Raw genomic sequence first — 24,939 nt, forward strand, 5'->3', positions numbered from 1 at the left:
CGCTCTCCGAGAATACAAACGGCATGATGGATGGAGAACGCGGGACAGTATGAGAATGGTAATGCTCTTCAGAGAACAACAACAGATTTTCAAAATCTCTTATCGTCAGCTGGGCTGTCTGGGAAACGGTCTGGTCCTTTTTTTTTTTTTTGTTATGGACAACATTAAGATCTGAAAATGAACTTTAATGTGTTGTGTTCCTGTTGACAATGAACATGAAAACAATAAAAACACATTGTGGGTTAATATCAGCATTAAATACACTTAGATATTGGCAAAATGGCTTTAGACTGCAATGCAGGACTGTGCAGCCCTGGACTAAATATACTAGTCATGTCATTTCTGCCACTTTTGTTAATTTTAATGCTGTAGACGTGTTAATCCGGTCATTTAATAATTTATTTATTTTTTAGGATTTTAGCGTCATATTTTACACACTTTGGTTACATTCATGACAGGACAGGTAGTTACTGGTTATACAAGATTCATCAGGTAAAGTTTTAATGTCAAACGCAGTCATGGACAATTTAGTATCTCCAATTCACCTCACTTGCACGTCTTTGTACTGTGGGAGGAAACCGGAGCTCCCGGAGGAAACCCATGCGGACACGGGGAGAACATGCAAACTCCACACAGAAAGGACCCAGACCGCCCCCACCTGGGAATCGAGTCCAGAACCTCCTTGCTGTGAGGCAACAGAGGGGTTTTTGTATCTGTTGGTCCTGGATTTTGTAAAGTTGCTTTGAGACAATGTCTAGTGTAAAAAGCGCTATATAAATAAAGTTGACTTGACTTGACTTGCTACCCACTTAGAACATGCGAACTATTCCACCTGGAGATCAAACCCAGGATCTTCTTGCTGTGCAGGCAACAGTGCTGCCCATTAATCTGGTCAAATCTCAACTGTTTTTCTATATTTCTGCACTGCATACAGCACATCTGGCTTTAAGATGTTACAGCCTTGTGCATAAGACTGAATTCTTTCTCACTGTTTTTCTTTTTTTTACAAATAAACACGGCATATTTTCGTACATACTTTTAATTTATTTGGGTACCAAAAAATATTTCACACATGCCACATATGTGTATGTTTACTTTTTTTATTTAGTATGTTAAACTAATCAAAGAAACAGTAACTGTGCAATAAAATTAAGAATGTGTGTTTCCAGCAGATGATGAGGATATGAGGAAATATTACTGAAGTATATCTCAGATGGTGAAGCCGCAAAGTGCGCTAGCCCAATACCACTGGGATCCAGGGTGTAAATTCCCAGTGGTGCTATTGACCAGCCAAGAAACATGGATAAACAATCGTAGGGAAGAGGATGGGGGGTGGATGTGGCCCTGACTAGGATAAAATTACTGATTCCCAACTTTTTCTGTTTTTAGTTTAGAACTATAGTTCCAGAGTTTAGTACAGATGTTCATTGAGTGCCATTGAGTGGTGCTGTTAACTGATGCTATAAAAGCAACCCTTGTAGTGGGAACTAATTTGTTTGAAGAATCACTATGTGATCAAGTGCTGCTTGGAAACAAAACACAATTGCTGCAGGACAGCACGGTGACTCAATTCCCAGGTGGAACAGTCTGAGTCCTTTCTGTGTAGAGTTTGCATGTTCTCCCCATGTCCACATGGGGAGTTAGATAAATTGGAGATACAAAATTGCCCATGACTGTGTTTGATATTAAAGACTTGAACTGATGAATCTTGTGTAAGCAGTAACTACCTGTCCTGTCAAGAATGTAACCAAAGGCTGCTCAGGTGGCACAGCAGTAAAATACACTAGCACACCAGAACTGGGATTAGGAATACATCGTATCGAATCTCAGCTCTGCCATCTGGCTGGGCTGGGCGGCTATGCGAACAACGTTTGGCTGTTGTTCATCCAGGTAAGGGAGCCGGATAGGGACCTCATAACTGATGCAATTACGACCTCTGCTGGCTTACTGATTGGCGTCTGCACAGAGTAGAGGAATAATGAGGATCAGGGTGTGGCTCTCCATACACAAGGCTGATTGGCATGAGAACTCGCCTCGTGCAGGTGAAAAGATGCAGTTGGGTACTGCTCACATATCGGAGGGGGCGTGTGTCAGTTTGCTCTCCTCAATCAGAGGCGGGGGTCAGCACCAGTAGAGAGGAAGTATAACGCTATTGGGTAAAAATTGGATGCGCTAAAAATGGGGAGAAAAAGGGAGAAAATGTAACCAAAGTGTGTAAAACATGATGTCAAAATCCTAATAAATAAATCAATACATATTTACCTACAATAAAACAAATTAAACTATGATCCATAACTATCGCTTGTGCTGGTTAGTACCCACTGAGTTTGACGCTCACCAGTTGGAAAGGTGTGATGACATACTGGTACTAATTTCTCTTTAATTTGCTGTAAATACTCCAACTAGGAAATATTAATTTCAGTATTCAAAAGGTTAACCAAGTAGTTGATTTCCCATTTACCCATGACCACCCAAAATCTGAGGAACATGTCCCAGTTTCAGCTCTGCATGGTTAAATGTAAGAATGCTCATAAAGCAGATCGGACTGAACTGTGGTTTACGGTCACACCAAAAACTGACGGGTCCTTAATGTTACTGTTAATAAAATTTTACCACCCCAAGCTATGAGAAGGCAGCTATGTGAGTTCGTCAGCCAGTCTGATGTTAGGAAGCACATTATTGCCCTGAGAGTAGCTGAATTAAACTCCAGATGGTTGTAGCAGTGGCTTGATTTGTTTCCACGCTTCAGGGCTGGATTCTTCATCAGCGCTGAGATGTCACGGCCAGGCTGTTCAAACACAGATTAAAGATGCAGGACTTGTGCTGGCATGCTTTTGAAAGTTATTGATGTAGCACAGAAATCCAAAACGTCAGCTGTTCCGGCTGAGGATGTTACAGCTCATGATTTACTCTTAATGTCAGAACATTTCATCTTACATCTGAAGCTTGTGGAGGGTGTATTGGTGCCTCGCAGCGGATATTTCTGCATATGTGCCGGACACTCTGCAACCCTAATCAATATGAAGTGGGTAATGAAGTTGAATAAGTAAATGATGCACCTCAGCATTCGCACGTTATGACAAGGCTTGTGGAAAACCAAGAATAACATCAGAAAAAATCCATGTTTTTGTCTCGGTCGGGATCCTTGTTATACAGAACGCATGACTTGCAAAGCTGACACGTACATGATAGAGTCAAATAAAGGTGCCAGTTCAGCAAAACACAAAACTGCAGATATAAGAAAGAGTTTCTGGTTAAAAACCGGGTAAAACAAAAGATGTTGTTACTGCTGCAGAGGGAGCTTTTGCATTTCCTGCATTTCACTTCATAAAGCATCACAACAGCTCGAAACAGCACAACCCCCCCTTTCCCAAACCAAACCTTCAACCTAGTGCAGGTGTCCGTCTGGACCATGCTGCCATCCTGACAAGTGTCCACTTTTTTAAAAACCACAATATGGCCACCCTAACTTGATAGTACTGCCCTTCATCATATGGCTTACTTTAAGGTTTTTCTGACCGTAGGGTTAAGTGAACACAGGTCATAGTGAACATTAGCAAATGTCAAGTATTGTCAACTTTACAGTGTTGCTGATTGTAGGGTATTTACTTTACTTTATTTTTATACAGCGTTTTTCAAAAACCCAAAGATGCTTACTTATTTTCATTACACAAAGCATCACAGACAACAAGTACATCCAAATGGACAATAGAGAGAGTACATACAAGGAGACAAGGAGAAGACCTGATGGAGGGGCAGTCTAGGCTTAAGGCAGGTTATATGCAAGTGTGAAGAGGTATGTTTTAAGATTAGATTTAAATACAGGGAGAGAATTAAACTGTTTAACCAGAGTCGAGGAGCACAGCTATAAAATGCTCGGTCACCAAAGCTGTGGAGGTTAGATGGAGGAATTGTGAGTAGCCCAGCTGATGACGACCTGAGAGAACAAGAGGGCTTGTAAGGAAGAAGATCGGACAGGTAAAAAGGAGTGAGACTATTAAGAGCTTTATAGGTTAATAGAGGAATTTTGAACTGTATGCAATATTTAACAGGAAGCCAGTGGAGATGTTGGAGAACAGGTGTAATATGGTCGTATAAGTGAGTGCGGGTGAGGAGACAGGCAGCACAGTTCTGTATGATTGAGCTCTCTTTGATATTAAGGGATTGCTAACGTTACAGCAAAGCTGACTCTAGGGTATTGGTCATTTTAGCATGCTGCTAACTCTAAGGCCTTGTAAGATAAACTTTATGACCAGCTGTGGGACATACTGACTTCTGACTTCAGTTTATGACTTAAAGATATGATTGACAACAACGTTATCACTGAATTTCTGACTGACTATACGGCCGTTGAAGAACTACTGACTTTAACGTATTTCTGAATGTAGGTATTAGTACTGATGGCTCGGCAGACTATAAATTAAAGCCAACTTTGGGGTATTAAAAATTGAAGGTACTCCCAACTTTAGGGTACAAAAACATTACTGCATTTTTAACCTTAAGCTATGAGAGATTTAGAATGTGATCATTTTTATGTAACTTCTACTGCAGTTTTCTTTTTTTCATATCTATCAGATAAACAACCTACATTGTAGAGCAAGAGAACAATAACAAAAACAAAAAAGTGGACAATTTTGGACATTTTGTTCTTGAGAAAATATTTTGTCCTAGACAGAAGCCAAAGGAAAGTTACTTTCCTGCAGTACTGAGCGGAAACTTCTCCAAACCCTCGCCAAGAAACCTTAGAAAGATTTCTGAACAGTAAGAGAGAAAGTAAAGAAGAGAAAGAGAGAGATCAAAAGCTTACTCAGTGGGCTGGATGAGGCGAACCTTTCCCAGACGGAGGATGACGGGCCCTCGCGAGTTACGAATCTTCTTCACGTCGCTGTTCTTCATCAAGGAGAAGTGCCGCACCAGATTGAAACCTGAAAATCAATCGATCGATTCATTAAGCATCCAGAAAGCTAATCAATCTGTGGCGTGTGGGGTGACAGGCTCCCTGCAGCGGGTGCAGGAGATCCTCGCTCGCAAAGGGATCAGAGCTGGATCACGTACGACAGAGTGAAGCTGTTTAAATCTGAGCCTCGTCTGGTGTTTTTCTTTGTGATTAAACCTCAGCCCCTGATCATGGACAGATGACCTTACATTCTCCTTAAAAGTTTCTATTTAAATTCTGATCGGAATTTTTGTTTTGTCAATAACACTACAGTCCAGATCCTCACATCGTCCAGGCAAAGCACCTTCCACGCTATCAATCTATCATGGAGATTCAACCGATTGGTACCATGTTCTTACAATACCATGTAGTATTTGCTTTTCAGTAAATGTTGATCAACAAGAACAAAACTAGACAAAACAATGTTCAGAACTGCATGCTCGGCTTGTAAGCAGTGAGAAGTGCAAAAATACTAGGCCTAATACCATAAGTATATGGACATAAGTGTAACTAAGATCTAACTTTAACACTGTTATAAGTTTCCTCCATATGGAAATAATAGCTCCTACTGTGGTTCTGTTAAGTCCTAGATCCTTAGAAATGGCTTAGTATGTTCAGTCTGATATATCTTTTACATTTTTTCTTTAGCTCTTTTGTGGCACAGTGTTTCTATAGAAGCTTTAGGTGACTGCTTTACTTTGCAGGTAAGGGTTAAGGGCGCATTCACATGTGAAGCAGCAAAACCACTTTTGCGCTGGCTGTGTCGTTGTTTCCTATAGAATGTGACTTTGGCCATGTCGGGCACACAATTTTTGTGCTTTACGTGGCACTCAGAGTTCACCTGATTGAACTTTGATTCACCTGATTGAAAGGTCGCTGACCTTTTCAAAGCACCTCCAATGAGACAAACTGTTTGATATGGCGTGATAAAAGCGACTCAGGCAGAATGTTAACAGCGCATAACGTGAACAAACACTTATGAGCAGTAATAATTAAGAGAGGTTTAGTGTTTCTGTTATTTTAATACATTAAATCACATTAAGCTTTTGCACAAGCTGATTTAACTTTGACCAGTTTGCCGCTGACCTTTTCAAAGCTCTTCTAATGAGATGAACTGTTTGATAAGACACAGTAAAAGTGACTCAGGCAGAATGAACAAAACTTAATGTGACTTATTGTATTAAAACAACGAGCGAGGACTTTCATTCGTGGAGAGAACTTATGAGCAGTAATAATGAAGAGACGTTTCGTGTTCCTGTGTCGTTCTTTTAATGTTTGTTTATTAGGATTTTAACGTCATGTTTTACACTTTGGTGACATTCATGACAGGAACGGTAGTTACTCATTACACAAGGTTCATCAGTTTACAAGGTTATATCGAACACAGTCTTGGACAATTTAGTGTCTCCAATTCACCTCATGTGCATGTCTTTGGACTGTGGGAGGAAACCGGAGCTCGTTCTTTTAATACATTAAATCACATTAAGCTTTTTTTACGATAAGCATTTCAGGATCTCTCGGAAAAGCTGATTCTCTTAATTTCTCAGAACCCTGAGCTATAAGACAAGTTTAAAAGTGAAACAGTTAGGAAAATCCAGCTAAACACAGATATACAGTATGTGGAGCTTTCAGAGTGAATTTCATGGTTATTTTACACAAATGCAGATTCGTCTCATGTTCGCACTTTGATGACGTTTTAAGCGGCAGACTGTGCCGAGGCTCGCGGTGATAAGTGGGATTTATATTGTACAAGACGGGCTAAAACCAAGCCTGGCTTTTAGTCGTGTTTTGTGTAACACCATGTTACCATGCTGTTTGGCACTTTGAGATTTGCTTCAAATGTAAAGTGCGTTACAAATGAAATGTATTATTATTATTATTATTGTTATTATTATTAATATTATTTTGTGAACAAAACAGTCTATTCATGATTGGTACCCAGTTGCCAATAAGAGAAAAGTAATAATAAAAAGAAAAGTTGCCAGTAGACATACTGTACCTGTAATGTTGTGCCTGGCAGTCTGGGGAAACTTCCATTCTTCAACTTGTACGGATGGGCACTGCACACCTATTGGATGAAAAAAAGACTCGGAGAAATTACTCAAACAGACAGGTCATTTCCATGACAAAGACACTATGACAAAGATAACATCCACTGTGAAGTTTTCTCCTAGAAAAAGTTGAGGACCTGAGCAAAGGCCAACCGTGCAGAAGTGATTAAAACTCACCAGGGGAGGACAGACCATATCTCATATACGGAGCCAAAAATAAATTCTGTCTGTCTGGAAAAAAAATCACTCCATAATCCCGAGACAAAGCCTCTGACAGCCGGCCTGACACCCTTATCGACCGGCATCACGTGATAGATATACTCACACCGGCACGCGGTGTTGTGGGCCCAAGTGTTGCCTGTCAAGCAGCGAGGAAATACGCCAGCTCAGAGAAAGTACAGACGTGTGCCATCAGGAATGTACGTCTATCAACATATTGCTGAGAGTTTCACTTATGCTAACAGCTCCATCAGCACTTACAGTTCTCACAATACAGTGAGGTCAAGATGAGCCGTGATGGCATTAAAGGATGGTTCATCATCCCCGCCTTCTTGCAATTCTCTCAAAAATAAAATTTAAAGACAAATTACAGATAAAATCTGTGTTTTTGTCTCGGTCGGGAACCTTGGGAAGCAGAATGCAAACCTGCAAAGCTGCCACGTACATTTCAGTTTAGCAAAACACAAAACTTGCAGCTAAAGAAAATAGTTCATCAGGTAAAGATCAGGTAACACAGAAGATGTTGTTACTGCTGCAGAGGGAGTTTTTGCATTTCACACCACAAAGCATCACAACAGCCACAGATCACTGGACTGCACGTCTTTCCCCAAACCAAACCTTCCACCCGGTGCGAGTGTCCATCTGGCCCATGGTGCCATCCTGCCAAGTGTCCTCTTTTTCGAAAACAAAAGTATTGTCCCCCTGTTTTAAGGTCACCTTTAGGTATGGTAGAAATTACCTTATGGCTGACTTAAGTACCTTATGTACATCTATCAACATATTGCTGAGTGTTTCACTAATGATAGCATTATTGTACGGCTACAGCAGCACTTGAAGAAAACAGTATGGTCAAGATGAGCTCTAATGGCATCAAATTTCCTTTTTCGGTATTTAGCAGATGCTTTTATCCAAAGCGACTTATGCCTAGTTCACACTACACAATTTTTGCCCTGATTTTCGCTCGCCGACTCAAGAGCAGCTCGGCGATCAAAAGCCCGGCCAGCGCTTGCCGACTGAAGTTATATATCTAGCATGTCAAATATCTGGATCTGAGTCACGCGAACTGCCAATGAGAACACTAGATACGGTGTGAGGGGAAACGCAGGGGAGAAGTTGTAAACAGGTGGGACAGGGGCGTAATATAGTTTATATCAGAATACATCAGCACACACACAAGTTTTACAGTATTTCTGACCCTATCGTTCTCTACGAAACATAACACCAATGTTGCATTGCAAATATATTTATTAACCTCCAACTCACTATAGAACGGACGATCCCTGCTGTTCGCGTAGCCGCACATCAGCGCACAAACTTTGATCGCTCGCTATTTGTTGATGTGCATTTTTGGACGTGGTATCGTTAAACCCCTCGTCACTTCTCACGTGTGTTTTCGTGACAAAACGTAGTTCGGGAGACCAGAGAAGCTCGCCTGCGATTCCAGTTGGTGATAGATGGTGTAGTGTGAAACCCCCTATCGCCGATCAGTCGTGTAGTGTGAAAGCCACACCGACTTGAAAGACTCCCGATTACAAGAGATCCAGTCGTGTAGTGTGAACTGTACAGTGATCTAACGATTTGGAAAGTCGTGTAGTGTGAACTTGGCATTACAGTACTATTACGTAATACTGTCTGAGCAATTAAGGGTTAAGGACCTTGCTCAAGGGCCCAACAGTGGCAACCCGGCAGTGGCTTGAACCAGCGACCTTTTAATTACTAGTCCAGTACCTCACCTGCTGCAAGAAGGGCCTTGGTTCGATCCCCAGGTGGGGCGGTCCGGGTCCTTTCTGTGTGGAGTTTGCATGTTCTCCCCATGTCTGTGTGGGTTTTCTCCGGGTGCTCAAGTTCCCCCCCCCACATTCCAAAGACATGCAAGTGATGTGAACTGGAGACACTAAATTGTCCATGACTGTGTTCGATATAACCTTGTGAACTGATGAACCTTGTGTAATGAGTAACTACTGTTCCTGTCATGAATGTAACCAAAGTGTAAAACATGACGTTAAAATCCTAATAAACAAACAAACAAACAAACAAACCTCCCCTGCTAGGCTACAACCATCCTGTAATGCACTCGTGACCTGGAATGCACCTGTCAGTTTCATATTTTTATGGATGTGAAGCATGTCAGAAGCTACAGTAATAACAGAAAGCCAGCAGGTATGCAAGGTTTCCATGGGAGGTGAGAGGAGGAATAATGAGAGCGCTCCCGTTCCTACCCGCCTCTCCCTGTCAAACAACTTAAAACTCTTTTTAAAACTTCCGACACCTGAATCCCTCTTCTACTCATGCTGTTACCTCGGGCTGGGATGGAAATATCTCTCTTAAATAACTTACCTGACAGACAAAAGGGTTCGTTTAGCAATGTTCTGACAATTTAAATCTTTTGAAGTGAAGCAAGACCTTACAAAGCGCCACTACAGCACCGTGGGAAGAAAACGAGGGAGCCGGAAGCTTGAACCCGTCCTGTGGAAACTTAAGCCAACCCACTTAAACCATGGCCCTGAATAATGGGGTAAGCTGGGATTTTATTTAGCATACTGGGTTGACAGCCTACCAATTTTTGACTGAGTTCCTGCCTAGTTCATTTTCTCAACAAGACGAGGACTGACAGTGTTGGACTAAGACTAAGTGTAGTACTGATGGGCGTTCCAGGCCACCGTGAGGTGCTGCTCAGTAATGCTATATATTATAACTGCTAGCACAGTTAATAAAATAATAATGTTGGGTGTTGTTGGGTGAAACACCAAACAAATACAGGCCCAACTGCCAAATAGGTCGGTAGAGGTGAACGGATTGCAGTATCATGCCCAACTGCAATGCCATTAATAGTAAAAGTAAGAAAGTACAGATGACTTATTGTATTGTGTTTCTCATTATTATTATTTGATTGAACTTAAGCAGGCAGGGGTGTTCACATACTTTTGGCCAGCCATTGTACTTTTCCATTTCATAGCAACTGCTGATTCCAAATCCCTAAACAAAGAATAGATGCTGCCCGTTTCAATCAAGCCACAATGCTAATTAAAAACCAAAGCTAATTTCTTTCCACTGTCTGGGCAGCTCAATTCAGTTCAGCCTCTTTATCCCCGGTCTGGTTCGACACGAGTGTCTGTGCTTTATTTGGCTTTTATCTACATGCTGTTACTTCCAAAATTGCCTGGAAAGACTCATCATGAAAAAGGCCAAATGGTGCTCAGCACAGCAGGATCTTCAGAAACATCTGATCAGCTTTATCAGGACACCGTTGCAGCCCAATCTGAAAGAGCTGCGGGATGGAAGGAGGCTCATCTGTGGTATTATTGGAATCTGAGCAGAACTCCTTAACGTTCTCGCCTCGCACTCGCAAAGGCTAGATTTATCCGGCATGACAAAGCAGGAGTTAAAAGGAAAAGTCTTAGAATGAGAAGTAATAGATGGGTTATGGAGGCTCGCATTGACTTTAATGAGGTCTCTCATGAATCTGAAAAAATGCGCACGATACAGACGGGCTCGGAAAAACACTCACGCGGCTGTCGATGGGTCGATTGAAGTAGTTTAAGTAAAATGTAAGCACACATGGCCTTAAAGAAACATGGAATATATCACCATTCTTAATCTGTGTCATTTAACACCACAGATGTCAAAAACAATGTCAATACTAACCCATAAAATCCAAGTGAGTTCTAAAGAAAATAAAAAGCCCACACAGAGATGTATTTTTGCAGAAGCAATGACAATAAACCCCATCCGACTCCAACTGGCCAATTGTGTCTGTTAAGCGCTGACCAGGCTGGAAGCACCTCTGATATTTGAACTTGAGAGCTAAAGCTGTCCGCAGTGTTTATATAGTTATTTAGATGAGGGTTTTTTAAACCCCACATTATGTCTCAGGCAACACAAACGGTGCATCTTACTCTCGTTGCTCTGTAATCTGGCCCAACCGCGGTTTACATGATGTAACATAAAGCTTCCACAAGGGGGAGTTTACATCCAATTCTTTTGTGTTCATTTCTTTTTTTTTTGCAATTAATTTTTTTTGGCTTGCAACCCACCTAAGGGTCGTGACCCAGAGTTTAAATAACCCTGATTTGGATCGCTCCTGATTTGGAACTCCAGCAGCACTGCTGTGTCTGATCCACTCATACCAGCACAACACACACTAACACACCACCACCATGTCAGTGTCACTGCAGTGCTGAGAATCATCCACCACCTAAACAATACCTGCTCTGTGGGGGTCCTATGGGGGTCCTGACCATTGAAGAACAGGGTGAACAGATGGACTACAGTCAGTAATTGTAGAACTACAAAGTGCTTCTATATGGCAAGTGGTGCTGATAAAATGGACAGTGAGTGTAGAAATAAGGAGGTGGTTTTAATTTTATGGTTAATCAGTGTATATTGTCTAAGCAACTGAGCCTTACTCAATGGCCCAATAGTGGTAACCTGGCAGTGGTGGGTCTTGAACCAGCAACCTTTTGATTACTAGTCCAGCACCTTAACCACTAGGCTACAACTGCCAGGCATCGATGCACGGACGAAACTAAGGCATTGATGCTGGACAAAAAGGATTGGCTTGCAACTGAAGTGTTAAGTATAGGTATTCAGTATAGTTAAGGTCAGTTCCTTCACCCTGACCTCAGTAAACTGTAGCTTTATTAACCTTTGTGCACATGGGTACAGTCAAACTGGAGCAGGAAAGGGTTTTTCTCAAACTAGTGCCACAACGTTGAAAGCATAAGGTGCATTCTGTCCATTTCTGTATGTGTGTCGATACATTTTATACACCTATTACTAATGAGTGTAGCTAAAACACCTTGAACTCAATAATTAAAAGGGGTGTCCACATACTTCTGGTCATATAGTGTATGTGAACTTTGGTACTGTAAGATTTCGATCTGGCAACATTTCAAACTGAAGTCATTCCAAAGGGTTCAAACGTTTCTCGCGACTGCAGGCATGTTTAAAATTCTGAGCCATTTCCCACAATTCCTTTCTCTCAGCCGACTGCTCTAGCAGTCATTGTAAAAGTGCAGCACAGGAAGGAAGTTATAAATTGAGGAAGGTAATCAGTGTGACACAGTGTGTTGGCTTGAGTTTAGTCAGCGCTGCCCTCAGCACCAAGACAGACTCTCCTGTGGCGGCACAGACAGGTTTAGCCCACAGAGCATACGGCTAATGGGATGATTTCCCAGTGGAGAAATCCCACAATTCCACAGCGCAGCAGTACATCAGCCAAGAGCTGAAATGTGTCCAGAGGAAACAGGTTTACCTCTACGAATACACAGAGGCCACGTTTTCACTGCAGGTTCTCGATTCCAACTCACTGCTCATGTCCTCAATTTATTTATTTATTTGGCATGTGGTGCCTTGAAAGTATTTATATCCCAACCTTTATTTTACATTTACATTTACATTTTCGGCATTTAGCAGACGCTCTTATCCAGAGCGACTTACAGAAGTGCTTCCATAGTGAACATTACCTTACTCTAGTTTAAGTAGACAACAGTTCAAGAACACAAATCTGCTCAAACCTGTTAGAACCAACGTTGTTGTTTTGTTTTTTTTGCAAGAAATGAATAAGAGTGTTAGTAAGTAAGTAAGTACAAGTCAGCTTAGATGCTTAGTAAAGAGGTGATGAAGGTTTTTAATCGTTTTTTAAAGACAGCGAGAGACTCGGATGTTCGGACAGACAGAGGAAGTTCGTCCACCACTTGGGTGCCGGTACAGAGAAGAGCCTTGATGCTCGTCTTCCTCAAGTCCTGGGTGGAGGATCAAGTCGATCAGACTAGTGGCTCAGAGGTTGCGTGGTACAGAGTGGGGTTTGATTAGACCATGAAGGTAGCTTGGGGCTTGTCCATTTTTGGCTTTGTAGGCGAGCATCAGTTATATAAGATTGTCCCAAGCTGGAATATCTTACCCTGTTGTTTCAGAATCATGCCCACCTGCCATGCTATTACAGCCGACAGTAAGATATGGAGGTTTAATTGAGGTTTAATTTGCTCTAGGCTGAGGTTCCTTGTAATCATGGTTTCTTCCCCACAAACTGGATGGCTTCTTCGTTGGCAACCTGTTATATTTTTCTGAGAAATCATCATGCTGGGCTCGTTCAGGTCAGTTTTTTAGCCAGTGCAAATGTCAGAACTCTTTCCAGGGTTGCAGCACTTTTCGGTCAGCACAACTATTCCACCCTGGACAGAGCAGCTACCTCTAAAAGCAGAATGACGACCTTCCATGAACGGGCTCCACGTATCGATCCACACTCTTTTTAATGCCGCTTCTATTTTCGCTCTGTATTCTTTCATTTCTGAAAACTTGGTTGTTGCACAGTGGTGGACTGAGCAGCTGGCTGAATTGTGACAAGTTTTCATTCTGATTCTATTCTTTTCTGTCCCCTCGTCAACGGGCTTCAAATGTTTTTGTGCATTTTTTTTTATACATTTTGATACATTCTGTTATTTTGCCCATTATTTACTTTTATCATTCCCTTTTTTGGGTGTGGCTCTTTGGCTATAGTTTTGTTCAACCATGATTAAGCATTCGGCATATTGGGTTTTTATATATTTAGTTCTTGCAGGTACAAGGTTCCACCGAGTAACGTGTTTACAAGTAACATTCTGGCTGCATCCTAAACCACATCCAGTGTGCTACATGTTGTGTAACTATACCATTTAACGTTTATTAAATAAATATGCTACTTCAGCATGATTAGAAGCCATAGATTAGCTTGTACAATTCAAAATGAGTCTTGCACCCATCTTTAAGCCAAAATCATCCACCAAATTCTCCAGACATTTTCTTGAAGAAAAAGTTAAGCCAGTTCAGAATATTAAAAAGACAATAACAAATTAAGGGAAAACAATTTTTGACCCATTTCTGGCCACATCCACACTCAGCCAATCTAATGATCTAACTACTGGACTAAATTGATTAGGTTCTTACCCTCAGTGGACTCCAGTCGAACACCATGACCAGACCAGATGACCAGTAGTACGAGGGAGCACAATAGAGTCCTCATAGCTCCCACTCCTAGCAAAAAGAGAAGAACAAACAATGAATAAGTAAATCATTACCAGGACGAAGAAGAGTTAAGACTTAGAAGTTGCTAAGACTATCATGGACTCCCCCCTTCGACACGTGCAGTCACCAGTCCCATCTTTTCATCAGCCAGTGTCCAACATAGTCCTTGGACTAATACTTGCCTCTCCCATCCTCCCCAGTATGTGTAAGGGCAAATTTTAAACAAGTAATTCCTGAGAGGAGGAACGGTGGCTTAGTGTGTAGCACTGTAGCGCCTCACAGCAAGAAGGTCCTGGGTTCAATCCCCAGGCGGTCCGGGTCCTTTCTGTGTGGAGTTTGCGTGGGTTTCCTCCAGGAGCTCCGATTTCATCCCACGGTCCGAAAACATGCAGCCAGGTTAATTGGAGACACTGAATTGCCCTATAAGTGAATGGGTGTGTGTATGTGTGTGAGTGTGTGTCTACCCTGCGATGGACTGTCGTCCCGTCCAGGGTGTTACTGTGCGCCCATTGAAAAGCTGGGATAGGCTCCAGCACCCGCCCCACCGCGACCCTAATTGGATAAGCGGATAAGAAAATGAATGAATAATTCCTGAGGTATTCCATTCCAAAACCATAAGAATTAAAATGCAGCTATAACAGCCTCCGCTCTAACAGGAAGACTTTCCACCAGATATTCGGGTGTGTTTTTGTGCCAGAATGTGAGTTTATTTAGTCAGAAAAACATGTTTAGGTCATAAGGTCACAATATGATTGGCCTGCAATCGGTGTTGGAATTCATTTTAAAGGCAGTGATAGCTCTGTGGTTAAGATACTGGACTAGTAAACAGAAAGTTGCCGGTTCAAGCCCCACCACCAAGTTGCCACTGTTGGGTCTCTGAGCAAGGCCCTAAACCCTCAATTGCTCATTGTGTAAGTCGCTGTGGATAAAAGCGTCTGCTGAAAATGTAAATGTAAAGGAGTTCATCTGGGTTAAGTTCAGGCCTTTTCCTGGCAACTGGAGTTCCTCCATATCAAACCATGTCATTTATTTAATGAAGATATAAAGAGTACTGTGTGCAGGAGCATGCTGGAACAGGAAGGAGTCTTGTTTAAAGAGTTACTACAAAAGTCGGAGCATATAATTTATCTTAGATCAGTGATTGTATAAACCTGCAAGCAGTAGGTGTGGCTGAAACACCTACACTCAAACATTTGGAGGGGTGTCCAAATACTTTTGGCCATATAGTGTACATTTACTAGAGGTCTTACATTATATTAACCTTTCATTTTGCTATTACCAAACAGAAAAAGCTTTGCAGTTAGGACATGGACAGGAGCCCAGACCCTTCTGTGTGCCAATCAAAACCTCAATTAACTAAAACCTCTTGTCAGGGTCTGGACTCGCATCCCCCGGTGCTCCTGCAACCAAAGTGACCCTGACTTACACTCCAGCATGTATCAACACACACCTGTCAGAATGAAGGATGACATGGAGCTCAGCAGTGGGAGACATCGCCAGCCTTTATTGCTTTTTTCAGATCTTTCAGACTGGGTGTGACAGATCCGTAATGTGAATCCCTGACTGGAATCGTACAGCCTGGGGAATTATATACCTCTACCTGCTCAATGTTCGGGTATGAAATCAAAGTGTACTAGTCCCAGGGCTTGTGTTCCCATTTCTGACTGGAGGTGCTGGTCCTTATGCAACCTTTTTGATGTGTCATTTTTTAAATAAAAAGTTATATATGATCGATCCTTGTGATAAATCGTTCAGCCTGTAAAACTAGCACAGACGCTCTAGGAATATTTCACCTACAGGCTAAAACTTAACACGCTTTACATTTTTCAAAATTCTGACCACTTACGCATTTATTAACAGCATTTACTTGTACTTCTACCTTCAATACTTAAGTACATTAAACATCAGATACTTTAGGACTTTTACTCAAGTAATATTGTAAAAGTCAACGTTAACTTCTATCTAAGTAAATTTCTGGTAAGATACTTGTACTTTTACTCAAGTCTGGATTCCAGGTACTTCATCCACCACTGTACTCGAATGAAAAATGTAATATATGTATATATTACCGTACTCACAGAGATTTTTAATAGTCAAGTATGTCAAAATGCACTAATACACTACAGTATGTGGACAAAATATTGGGACACCTCCTAATAATGAAATTCATGTGTTTTAGCCACAACACTCTATATAATATAAAGGAAATGATATGCTTTCAACTTTACAGCAACACTTTAAGGATGGGCCATTCCTGTTCTCACAATAAATAGTGTGCTCCAGTGTACTGCACAGGAAAATCGATTGAGCCTTTCTTGACCAACATCAGCGTCCAGCCATACAAATGCTCTTGTGAGAAGCCTTCTCAGAAAAGTAGCTGTTGTTATAGCTAAAAATATCACACAGTGGTCACCCTATTTTAATAGCATTTGTTTTTTTAAATGGGACATCCAACAAGCTTAACAAGCTTATGGTCAGGTGTCCAAATACTTTTGGCCTTATAGTGTATATAGTATTTGTTACCCAGAGTGAATAAACAAAAGTGCAAAAATACATAGGAACATAAACCAACATTGGGACGCAGCCTGTTGTAAATTGCTCACTTTGTTATCAGGTTGCATGCTAACTGCTAGTAAAGTAGCTTCTATTGGTCATAAGGAGACACTAGCAGGATTTTATGTCTGGAATACTCATTCAGTCCAGCCCTCAACAAAAATATTTGGACACCAATCCCTTATTGAGTTCAGGAGTTTCAGCCATCCCCACTGATAACAAGCAAATAAAATTGATGATATATTTAATAGGAATCAGCTTTGTAGCAAAAAGTTTGGGAAAGATTCCTGTTTTAGCATGATTGTGCCTCTGTGTAAAAGTTTTGACAGGTCTGGTGTAGAGAAACTCCAGTGGCCGGCACAGAGCTGTGACTCGAATTATAAAAAGCACTTAGCTTAAAGCTAAAGGTGGTGCAACCTTTATCAACAGCCTTTTAATATGAGTGATATAGGTGTTAGATAACTTTGCTCCTGTAATCACTTAAATGAATGAAACTAATAAAAAGTTATCTTTTGTTCCCTTTGGTTGGTTTGATAACAGACAATAACAGACGGAATCAAAAGGGGGCAAATACTTTTTCACACAAGTGTATTTCAGATGGCAGGAGATTATGGGGGCATTTAAATATACACACTGGCCCACTCCATGGTTCGAATCTGCAGCTGTGCTATCGGCCTATTGGGAATCTAAAGGCAAACATGATTGTCTAAAGAGGGTGGTCGACACATCGCAATGGATTGGCTTTCTGTCCTGCAATGATATCAGGGAAACTGCACCACCGCAACCCTAACAAGGATAAACCTGGCAGTAGTGGTTGGTCCCTTGAGCAGAGTCCTTAACCCTCAGTTGCTTGGCTTGTGTCCTGTCATAATGTCCTGGCCTCAGAAATACTTAAAAAATGGTCTCACTGTTTGAATCCATCTGATAGTTTTTCTTGCCCGTTCCACTAAACGTATCAACACTATTAACACTGCTTTTCGTAAACACGTCACCCTCCATTAGGGACGAGACGAGGCCGTATCACCTGCATCGGTCTGTGAAAGCTGTTTCTTTATTCCCTTCGATCCGGCATGGTGCAGCAGAAGCACACACATGCTTTGTTCTGCTTTCATTTGTTTGCCACATCTGGACTGCACAGATAAAGCAGAGCAGCATCTCAGACCATCTTGGCTGTCAGCCCGGCTCGGTCAAAACCCGTAATGATGAAAACTCTGCGCAAGCGATCGTGGGCTCCCAACACATATCTGTCACAGTGCACGACCGTTCAGCAGCGGCACCCGAGTTCAGATCGATCCCTTCCACGTGGGATCTCCTCAGAGAAAGCTGAGGATTCAGCAACTCGGTGGAGAAAGACAAAGCCTCACAATCAATAAACAAGTAGTAAAACGTAATGAGCTGCCAAGTGTGGCGTGCTGGGATTTTGTTTCTCAGCCACGCATTACTGTCACACGCCGTGTCGTTTTCATGACGCGCTCAGAGTGGTACTTACTGCGTTCCTGACTCGGAGCCAAAAGATAGACGCTAACCACTCGCGCGGGCTAGCTTTATAATTCTGATGTGTTTCTGTGCAAAATAAATCTGATGTCTACCAAGCGCTAAAAAAGTGAAATCATACGGCGGGGAAAAATATAAAGTGCTAGTTGGAGATGTTCTGATACGGACTTATACAAATACACAGCTCAAGCTGACCCAGATAAAACCCCAGTCCCAAGCGGAGGATCCGTTTTACAATTGACTCACTATCTAAACAGATTTAGTGTGGCCAGCACAGCTTGAGGTCAGGAACAGTGCTCATGAATGCAAAGAGAAAAGGAAGCATAGCTCCTGCTACCCAACAACAAGAATAGCCCGTTTTTATAGAGATTTATCTGATTTATTTACAATACGGTACAAAAATGATCATCACAGCAGGCTGAATGATCCCCTCAGGCTGCTCCTGTTCGGAGTATTCGTCCACATATTTAATTCAGCACAGTAGTTACACCGTATGCTCTTCCTGACGCAGTACTCCTATTTATCCGGGTTTGGGACAAGCACTAAAGGTGCACTGATATTCAGACCCCAGATATCAGACAGGCACTGCTGTTACTAACACTGTGGCTCTTACCAAGATTTCATCTTGACGGATTAAAATTGTAGATAAGGTACCACAATTTATAGACATTCATAAATTATAATTTGTAGAATAAAAAAAAAAATACATTCACATAGACGGGCGGCACAGTGGCTAAGTGGGTAGCACTGTCGCCTCACAGCAAGAAGGTCCTGGGTTCGATCCCCAGGTGAGGCGGTCCAGGTCCTTTCTGTGCGGAGTTTGCATGTTCTCCCCGTGTCTGCGTGGATTTCCTCCGGGTACTCCGGTTTCCTCCCACAGTCCAAAAACATGCAGCCAGGCTAATTGGAGACACTGAATTGTCCTATAGGTACCCAGCCGCTAGGATGCATAAACCAGTGCATTGTAGTGCCGGTCCCAAGCCCAGATAAATAGGGAGGGTTGGGTCAGGAAGGGCATCCGTCGTAAAAACTGTGCCAAATCAATAATGCAGATCACGATCCACCGGCGATCCCTAACGGGAGCAGCCAAGGAAATAGATAGATAGACATTCACATATATGCTCACAAGGGAAACCATTTATATATATATATCCAGTCACCACATGGAGTATGAATGGTATAGATTAAGCAATTACCCGTCATCTAACACTGTTTCATCAATGCTGTCCATATTTTAATTCATTTTAGTGGCTAACTGTGGTCAGGCTCCATGTACAGAGCCGGTGTTGTGCTAAAAGTTGACTTGATAGCAATTAACCACAGAATTTGTTGTGTTGTTTAATGCGTTTGAGCAGTGTTGCCACTCTCCATTTTAAGAATTCCCAAGATCTTGTCACAGAAATCGTATTTTCACAATTATTCACAAAAACACTACTGCTTACACTACGACGATTTACTCAGATTTATTCCTGCAATATATTATATCAATGACCAAAAAATGGAAGTTAAATGCACAAATGACAACAGACGTGACGTCATGTTCTTGCATCCAAGAAAATGTAAGGAAAAGTAAAGAAGTAAATGTACAGTAGGTGTGGAAATGGCCAGCGACAACCAAAGGTTATTATTTAGTAGTAGTACACTTAGTCATTCCTTATTTATGACTGTACACCATAAAATTGCAGGCAGATTTTAATTGCTTGAGTGCAAATAAAAAAATCCCAAGATTACTTGGCAAAATCCCCAAATCCCAAGTCGAACCCCCAAATCCCAAGGAGTGCCAACACTGTAGTTGAGGTCATAGACTCCACAATATGCAAACATGAAAGGGCGTTTTCAAAACTGTTGCCACAATTTTTGATACTCTAAAAGCATTTTATTCACCTGATTGCAATGAGTAAAGAAGGGTGTAGAATCAGAATCAGAGGCCCCCTTGAGAGGTATGTGAGTGGTTAAAAGCTTGCTAATAGCAAAAAAAAATTTATTGACAGTGATGGAGTGGCAGGAACACAAAGCAGAGGTCTAACATGCTTCTAATTGCTTTGATAGAGACAGAGTCTCTTATAATCCCAGAATACCTGCAATTTCTGAGTAAATGGTTGTAAGTATAATTACTTACTACAGTCAGTAATTGTACACTTACAAAATACATTCATATAGTAGGGGTAGCTGTACGTACAATGTAAGTGAACCTACCAAACTGGTCTCTGCAATTCACATCTAAAACGTGGTGTAACCAGGTCATTGGTCTACATTAACAGACTAGTGATTTGTCCAGGGCAGACAGGGGGACATACATTCTTTCCATTCAAGAGTCTGTCTCTTCAACCTATTTATCTGAAAGTTTGCCTGTAGCGGATAGAGGTGGAGAATTTCCTAAGGTCAGTTAATGTTCTTCCCATTATCTCACTCCCTAACCACATGAGGGGAAGATACATATCAGACGAAAATACCCAAGAACACATTTACCTTCAGGCACATGCAGGGAGATGATTCAGCCAGGAGGCGAAGGACATGAGCCGAGTATAGGTCATATTTCAGAGATCCAGCCAAAAAACAACCACCAGCACATCATCCTCCTGCTTCTTTATTCATACATTTACTACCAAAAAGTAACCACATCAAAACCCTCCCAGCATCATCGATCAGGTACAATCTGGACTGAACTACTGAATGTGTAATCAGAGATAAGCATCTTTCCAATCCTGCAGCAAAGTGGGGGAGTCCAGGCAGGCTTCAGCTAGCCAAGTGTATGCTGGGTAGATCGAGACATAATTTTTCAAACGCAACACATCTCTGTTGGTGTCAGACATGATGAATATATAAAAAGTAAGCAATGAAGATTAGTTATTTTCAATGTTGTCACTCCTTGGGATTTGGGGAATAATCTTGGGATTTTTTTATTTGCACTCAAGCAATTTAATGGTCTACAGTTATAAATAAAGAATGACCGTGTACTACTACTAAATAATAATCTTTGGTTGTCGCTGGCCATTTCTACGACTACTGCACATTTACTTCTTTACTTATTTAGATTTTCTTGGAGGCGAGAACATGACGTCACCTCTGTTGCCATCTGTGCATTTTACATCCGTTTTTACATCCGGTAATTGTTGTGATAGATTGCAGGAATAAATCTGTAATAGCGAATCAGATTAGACAGGACACTCTCTGGGTTTGAAAGACATTAATATATACTTTTTTAATATTGCAATTTGTAAATATTAATATTGATAATTATCCTGCTTTTTCTTTGTCAGTTTTTGTAAATAATTGTGAAAAAAGAATTTAAATGAATCTGTATTTCAATCAGTTCACCAGCTCTGCTAAGAGAACAAGCTGTTCTAATGAAATCAAGAAGAAAAAACATTTAATTGTCATTATTTTTTCATTTATTTGTAAACACAGAAAATAGAGAAATTAGTTAAAATAGAACTAAAAAAGGACTTGCATAATGAAAATGATTCATTATTTTAAATATTGGATGGTAAACAGCTCAGTGTTTAAATCCACAAAGTTAAATCAGTTCATCTGGACACAAAGTTTGGTGTGGAGATGTTTCATCACTCAAGTGACTAAAAAGAGTGACGAAACGTACAGTATCTCCACACCAAACTGTGTCCATATGAACTGATTTAACTTTGTGGATTTGTGCACTTATTGAGGCGTATTGAGCCTGCATCGAGAGATCAGTGTTTACAGAAACAATGTCTAATACAATTAGACTCTAAAAAGCTTCAGCCGCATCTCTAGCTAAATCCTGATGTTGAAATCTAGTACCATGACCCCTCATACATAAATTACCACAAATATAAACAGTAACACACATCTATCAGATGAATCATCATGTGCTAATTAACACCAGTTAATCAAGCATAAATCGGGGTGTCCACATCTGGTGTAATTCAACACACGGCCACTAGAGGAAGCAGCATACGGAAACAGCACAATACTGGATCGAATGATGTGACTTCCACAAAGTACATTGAATTCTCGAGTGTGTTGGACATATGGGAATCACATTCTCTTACACACACACACACACACACACACACACACAGCTATAACAGTCACTGAGTCCTCTAGGAAGGCATTACAGAGTGTGTCTGTGAGAATTTGGGCCCAAATCCAGAGCATTCATGATGTCATGAACAAGTCAGTTTGGGCAGTTGTAGACTAGCTGTTAAGGTGCTGGACTAGTAATCGAAAGGTTGATGGGTCAAGCCCCACCACAGCCAGGTTACCACTTTTGGGCCCTTGAGGAAGGCCCTTAACCCTCAATTGCTCAGACTGTATACTGTCATAGTATTGTAAGTCGCTTTGGATAAAAGTGTCTGAAAATGTAAATGTCAGTCGGACCAGAAGCCCTGACTCGCAATCAACATCCCTATTCATTCCAAAGGTCTTGGACAGTGTTATGGTCAGGGCTCTGGGCAGACCACTGGGGTTTCTTCACACCAAATTCCATATATAAGTCATATATTCAGGGCATATACAACAGGCCTTTGTTAAACTGTTACTACAAAGTTGGAGGCATGTTTATTTAATAAGGAATGAATGCGGCTGAAACATCTGGATGCAATAATCAGAAAGCGGTGTCCACATACTTTTGACCATATATTAATTTGACCTAAATAAGTCAATAGACATAAAATGACTGAGATGCAGCACATTTGATTCCAGCAGAACCGCACATTATTAAATGCAAATAGTAAAAACGTGCAAAACTGAGTGCAGGCTGAATCGACTGCGACCCCCAGATTCAGCCCTGCTGGTGATCCAAGCAGATGGGATCAGATCAGATCAGATCGGATTTTCAGCAGTGCAGTGATGAAGAAAGAAGAAAAGCACATACCTACAAGCAATCAATAATTCCACTCAATATCCACAACATTAATCCACACAGAATCCGAAACTTTCTGCTGCAATCCACTCTTCTGCCCTCCACCACTTCTCCCCTAGTCCTCTTCAAGGGGGAAAGTTTGAGCCCAAAAATGCTTCTAGTCCAACTTCTGCTCTCTCCCCTCCCCTCTGGTGTAAAAGTTTCCCTCTCTGCCTCCTCCTGCGTTCTGCTGGGAGAAGCGCCAATTTGTGGAAGTTATGGAAGGCCAAAAAGAACAGACTGGATCAATCTAGCATTAATGAATGGACAATCATGCCTGGTAGCAGGCTGGCACAGCAGCAACATGGGTTTTTTATTTCCTGTCTCTGGTCACTGTCTGTAAAGAGATTTCATCTGAATAGTTGGATTGGTGACCCAAAATGACCCTAGGTGTGAGTGAATAAATGAGTGTGTTGCCTGATGAATTGCACCTACTGTTTAAGTGTAGAAGAATAGAAGATATAAGGCCTTTATTTGTCATATATACATATACACATGTACATTATAACAACATTTTTTCTTTGCACATCCCAGCTTGTTTGGAAGCTGGGGTCAGAGCTAGGGTGGCCAGATTCATAGTCACAAAAAGGAGGACATTACACCCCAAAAGGAGGACATCATACCAGGAACAGGGGGACATGATACTGCAACACACAGAATGAAACCATAACCCATATAACAGAACTTTTGACCAATTTAAGCAAGAATCCTATTACAAATGACTGCCTCCAAAAGTTTACTAATTGACTCAAGTAGAGGTGTATGCAGAACAGAGCGAGCGGGCGAAATTCAACCACCCAATCACAGACTAGCATTTAGAGGGCGGACCTTCTGCGATTGGCCAGTGGTGGGCGAGCATTTGTTTTGACATGTACCTGAGCCAATGACAGATAATATTGATCAAAAATGTAACCAGTTCATTCCAAAAGGAGGATTTTTAAGTGTCCGTCCTAGCGTTGCATGGGCGGAGGACTGGCAGCTGAAAAACCGGACTCTCCGACCTAAAGCCGGACGACTGGCCACCCTAGTCAGAGCACAGGGTCAGCTGTTGTACGGCGCCCCTGGAGCAGACAGGGCCCAACAGTGGCTGCATGGCAGAGCTGGGATTCGAACTCTCAAACTTTTAGTTAATAGCCCAAAGCTCTACCCACCTGGCTAGTACTGTAGTCCCAGATCCACCGCAATCTTGACCAGGATGAATTGCAGGATGAAATTTTAGCACAGTACATTTTGTACATTTGTACATTTTCGGCATTTAGCAGGCACTTTTATCCAAAGTGACTTACAGTACTGTGACAGTATACAGTCTAAGCAATTGGGGTTAAGGACCTTGCTCAAGGGCTCAACACTGACAACCTGGCAATGGTGGGGTTTGAACCAGCAATCTTTTGATTACTAGTCCAGTACCTTAACCACTAGGCTACAACAGTACGCACCCAACTGTTGTAATTCCACTCCAAATCAAACAAATGATCATAAGTATTAGGACAGTAGTAAACACTATTATATTGTGATTGATTTGAGCCAAATTTAAATCCTCAGTCCAAAAGATCAGTGTTGCCGGTTTGTGGTCTTGAAAAACAACTGAATAGCAGTATGTGGTAGTGAGGCTGGAGTTAGAGGTGCCAAGGCATGAGATGAGTGGCCACCTGCTGTTCAGACATAGCCAATCAATTGCACCACTGGGGATTCAAATCCTGGATCCCAACAGTAGTGAGTTAGCATAATTTACCGCTGCACCACCCGAGCAATCAATGTTTGCTGTTTGAAACATGTTTCCTGTTTGAAACTTGCTCTCACTG

At 41.6% G+C, this 24,939-nt stretch overlaps 1 protein-coding gene across 6 annotated transcripts in view; it reads right to left on the reverse strand.

Annotated features, from left to right (window-relative positions):
- Positions 1 to 23,216, reverse strand: part of col16a1 (collagen, type XVI, alpha 1) — a 111,083-nt gene extending 87,867 nt beyond the window's left edge. For all 6 annotated transcript variants that reach the window (XM_063010294.1, XM_063010279.1, XM_063010305.1 and 3 more), the window contains exons 1-4: positions 23,111 to 23,216; positions 14,131 to 14,217; positions 6,936 to 7,004; positions 4,808 to 4,925 (exon numbers count right to left, since the gene is read on the reverse strand). In XM_063010294.1, coding sequence (XP_062866364.1) covers positions 4,808 to 4,925; positions 6,936 to 7,004; positions 14,131 to 14,206 — 263 coding nt within the window. In that variant the 5' untranslated portion in view covers positions 14,207 to 14,217; positions 23,111 to 23,216. The remainder of the gene's footprint in view (positions 1 to 4,807; positions 4,926 to 6,935; positions 7,005 to 14,130; positions 14,218 to 23,110) is intronic.
- Positions 23,217 to 24,939: the final 1,723 nt, after the last annotated feature.

This window comes from Trichomycterus rosablanca, chromosome 2 (assembly GCF_030014385.1).
Source record: "Trichomycterus rosablanca isolate fTriRos1 chromosome 2, fTriRos1.hap1, whole genome shotgun sequence".
Lineage (NCBI taxonomy): Eukaryota > Metazoa > Chordata > Actinopteri > Siluriformes > Trichomycteridae > Trichomycterus > Trichomycterus rosablanca.